Here is a 2980-nt window from a genome sequence, read left to right as displayed (position 1 = left end):
CTCACAGTCCCCCCAGGCACATGGCAGGGCAGGGCAGCACGGCCTGAGGTCAGGGCAGTGGCACAGCAAGGATGGACCCAAATCGCTGGGCCAGGGGAGAGCTCGGGGAGAGCAGGGCCCATCTGGACACAGGAGCACATTGCCCTGGGGACAGCCCTGTGGATGGCTGGAGGTCTTCATGGATGCAGATTTCCCCTCCCGGCCTCTGGGAATGGGAATTTCACCATGATGTGGCTTATGTTGCTGCATCTTGTCCTGTCTTTGGTCTCCTCCTAGAAGACCTTGGCTTCGGCATCCTTCCAAACCTCCCCCCAGACAGTTGCACAAAGCAATGACACCCGCTTTGCCTTCCTTTCCCCAGACCACAACCCCAGCACTCACAGCATCTCCTCCTCGGTCCCAACCTCCAGCCCCTCAGCATCTCAGAGGTCTCTACTGAACTGCATCCAGAGAAAGGCATGTTTCAGAAGGGGCACTGAGTTGGGGACCAGCTGGGCACAGCTGGGCACATCTGGAAGCAGGCAGTTGCTGGGACAGGACTGGAGGTGTGCAGGGGTGCTGGTGGAGCACGGCATTGCAAGGTCACTCTCCATCATCTCTGCAAGAGCAAGGGAAGTCCTTCATCACTAGAGAAAGGCAAAAATCACAGCCAGCTTCAAAGAGGAGAGGAAGCAGGTTTGGAAGGCTAAGGGTTGAGCAGCTTCCACTCCATCCCCAGGAAGAAGATGGAGCACATCCTCCTGGGCACACAGTTGTCCAGTCCCAGGGAGAATACGGTGGTCGCTGGGGGAAGCCTGGTGGGATTTGCCAAGGGCAAGTGGTGCCAGCCCAACCTGCCTGCCTGCTTCTGTGGGAGCAATGGACTGGTGTTGAGGGAAGAGCAATGGGGGCAATTTAATCATGACCTTTTGAGGTGTGGGACATGGTCCTCTGTGGTCTCCTCGCTGGAAGAGTGGGGAGATGTGACCAGGAGAAGGGGAGAAAAGCAAGAGCTCACGCTGCAATGTGGAAACCCCTTTTAGGCATGAGGGCAAATATTTCTGCACAGCAGCAATGCTTAAATGCCGGAGCAGAGCACAGAGAGGGAGAATGTACATCCTGGATGGGGTCAGCACCAGAGCTACCTGTTACCACATGGAAGCTGGCATCGCTCTGTCCTGCCCCAGGGATTTGGGTCAATTCTCAGTAGGCTGAGCCCTCCAGCTCCGACCAGAGCCCCAACCCTGAGCTGCACCGCCCCACTGCCATCTCAGGGGACCCTGAGCAGTTTTGGGGCGTGGAAGAGGACAGGATGGTGACGCTGGGGCCAATGGCAGGGCGCAGGTCCTCGTGACTGTCTTTCCTGCTCCCCTCTGCCACACCTCACAGCAAACTTCTGCTTCTGCAGAAACCAGCCACACTTCTCCTTCGGAGCCCCAAGAGACAGGGACACTGCGGTGGAGAAGGAGCCATCAGGGCCATCGGGGCAGCCCAGGACATGGCCCAGAGTGTGGTCTACGCCGACCTGAAGTTTGCCGCGGTCCCCCCGCTCACTGCCCCTGCCTGCCCCACAGCCCCCCATGAGGATGACAGCCCCTACGAGAACGTGCCGCTGGGGTCGGTGCCTGCAGCACCCAGCCCAGGTGAGAGCTTTGCCGTGGCCACTGCTGCAGGGATGCCCTGGCACAGGGTGGGCACCGGGTGGTGGCAGTGGGACCACAGGTGGTGCCCATGGGTGCTCATCTCTTGCAGGGCACTGGCCCCGGCCTAGGCGCATCCCTATGGGACTGCTGGCAGCCAGCCTGCTGCTGCTGCTGGTGGCCACCGTGGCCCTGGGGGCTTGCTGTGAGTCACGGCGAGGGCCGCGGAGTGGGGGGCAGTTGGGGAAGGGGGCACCGGGAATCGGTTTGGGGCTGGGTGAGGGCTGGGCTGCTGGGGGGTTGTCAGGGCTGGGGGGTGCCAGGGGATGGTGGTCCAGGGCTGGTTGCTGCCTCTTGCATGGCCTCCCTGGGCTGGCCTCTGTCTCCTTGCATCACCTTCCCACTGGCTATCACCGCCTTCACTTTGCCTCGCACTGCTTTCACTTTCCTCTCTCTTTGCTCTCCTTCCCCTTGTGTTCATCTTCCCCTCCCCTCACCCTCCCCTTCCCTCCCACCGCCTCCTATTAAACTCCTTTTCCCTTCCCATTGCCTCCTATTGCCTTTCCATCACCTTCCCTTTGCCTTCCCTTTCCTACCCATTGCCTTCCATCGCCTCCCTTTGACATCCTTGGGGCTGCCTTGTCTTCTCCATGACCTGCCCCCCATCCCGAGCAGGGTCAGTCCCATGTCCCCCTGACCAGGCTGCCTGTGCCCCAGCTCACCCACCCTGTCCCCAGACTGGCAGGTCACCCGCAGCCTGCAGGACACCTCCCGTCAGCACGCAGCCGAGCAGGGCCGGCTCTCGCAGGAGGTGAGCGCACAGGAGCAGAGCCTGGAGCAGGCACAGCTGGAGCTGGCGTGGGCCAGAGCAGAGCTGCAGCGAACGTGGAGGGAGGGCAACAGCAGCCAGCTGGAGATGGGGAGCCTGAACGCTGAGCTGAGGAGCCGGGATGCTGAGCTGGGGCATGCCAGGCAGCAGCTGGCTGTGCTGGAGAAGCAGATACAGGAGGTGCGGGGGGAGCTCAGGGCCAGTGAGAGCGCTGTGAGCAGCCTGCGTGCGTGCGTGAACACAGGTAGGGTTGTGGTGGGGTGGTGGGATGGGCAGTGATGCTGCCGGGGAGATGCGGGGGCTGATCGCGGCCAGGCTGGGCCCCCCAAGCATCTGTGAGAAGGCAAGGGCCTGAACTGTGCCCCTGCCCCCAGATTGCTGCCCCTCGGGCTGGGTGCTCTACAGGGGCAAATGCCTCTTCATCTCGGTGTTGAAGAAGACATGGTGGGAAAGCCGTGATGACTGCAGACAGAAATCCGCTCAGCTGCTGGTCCAAGGCAACTGGCCATCCTGGACGCTGACGGTAACAAGA

General features: G+C 61.5%; 1 protein-coding gene across 1 annotated transcript in view; it reads left to right on the top strand.

Moving 5' to 3' along the window:
* Positions 1-1477: 1477 nt before the first annotated feature.
* The window catches only part of LOC104163916 (B-cell differentiation antigen CD72-like), a 5196-nt gene continuing 3693 nt past the window's right edge, over positions 1478-2980 (top strand). Inside the window, exons 1-4 of the mRNA XM_009703065.1 lie at positions 1478-1622; positions 1732-1824; positions 2357-2692; positions 2823-2971. Of these exons, the coding sequence (XP_009701367.1) occupies positions 1478-1622; positions 1732-1824; positions 2357-2692; positions 2823-2971 (723 nt within the window). The remainder of the gene's footprint in view (positions 1623-1731; positions 1825-2356; positions 2693-2822; positions 2972-2980) is intronic.

This window comes from Cariama cristata, unplaced genomic scaffold, assembly GCF_000690535.1.
Source record: "Cariama cristata isolate BGI_N322 unplaced genomic scaffold, ASM69053v1 scaffold24446, whole genome shotgun sequence".
Classification (NCBI taxonomy): Eukaryota; Metazoa; Chordata; class Aves; order Cariamiformes; family Cariamidae; genus Cariama; species Cariama cristata.
This window is presented reverse-complemented; position numbering and strand designations above follow the sequence as displayed.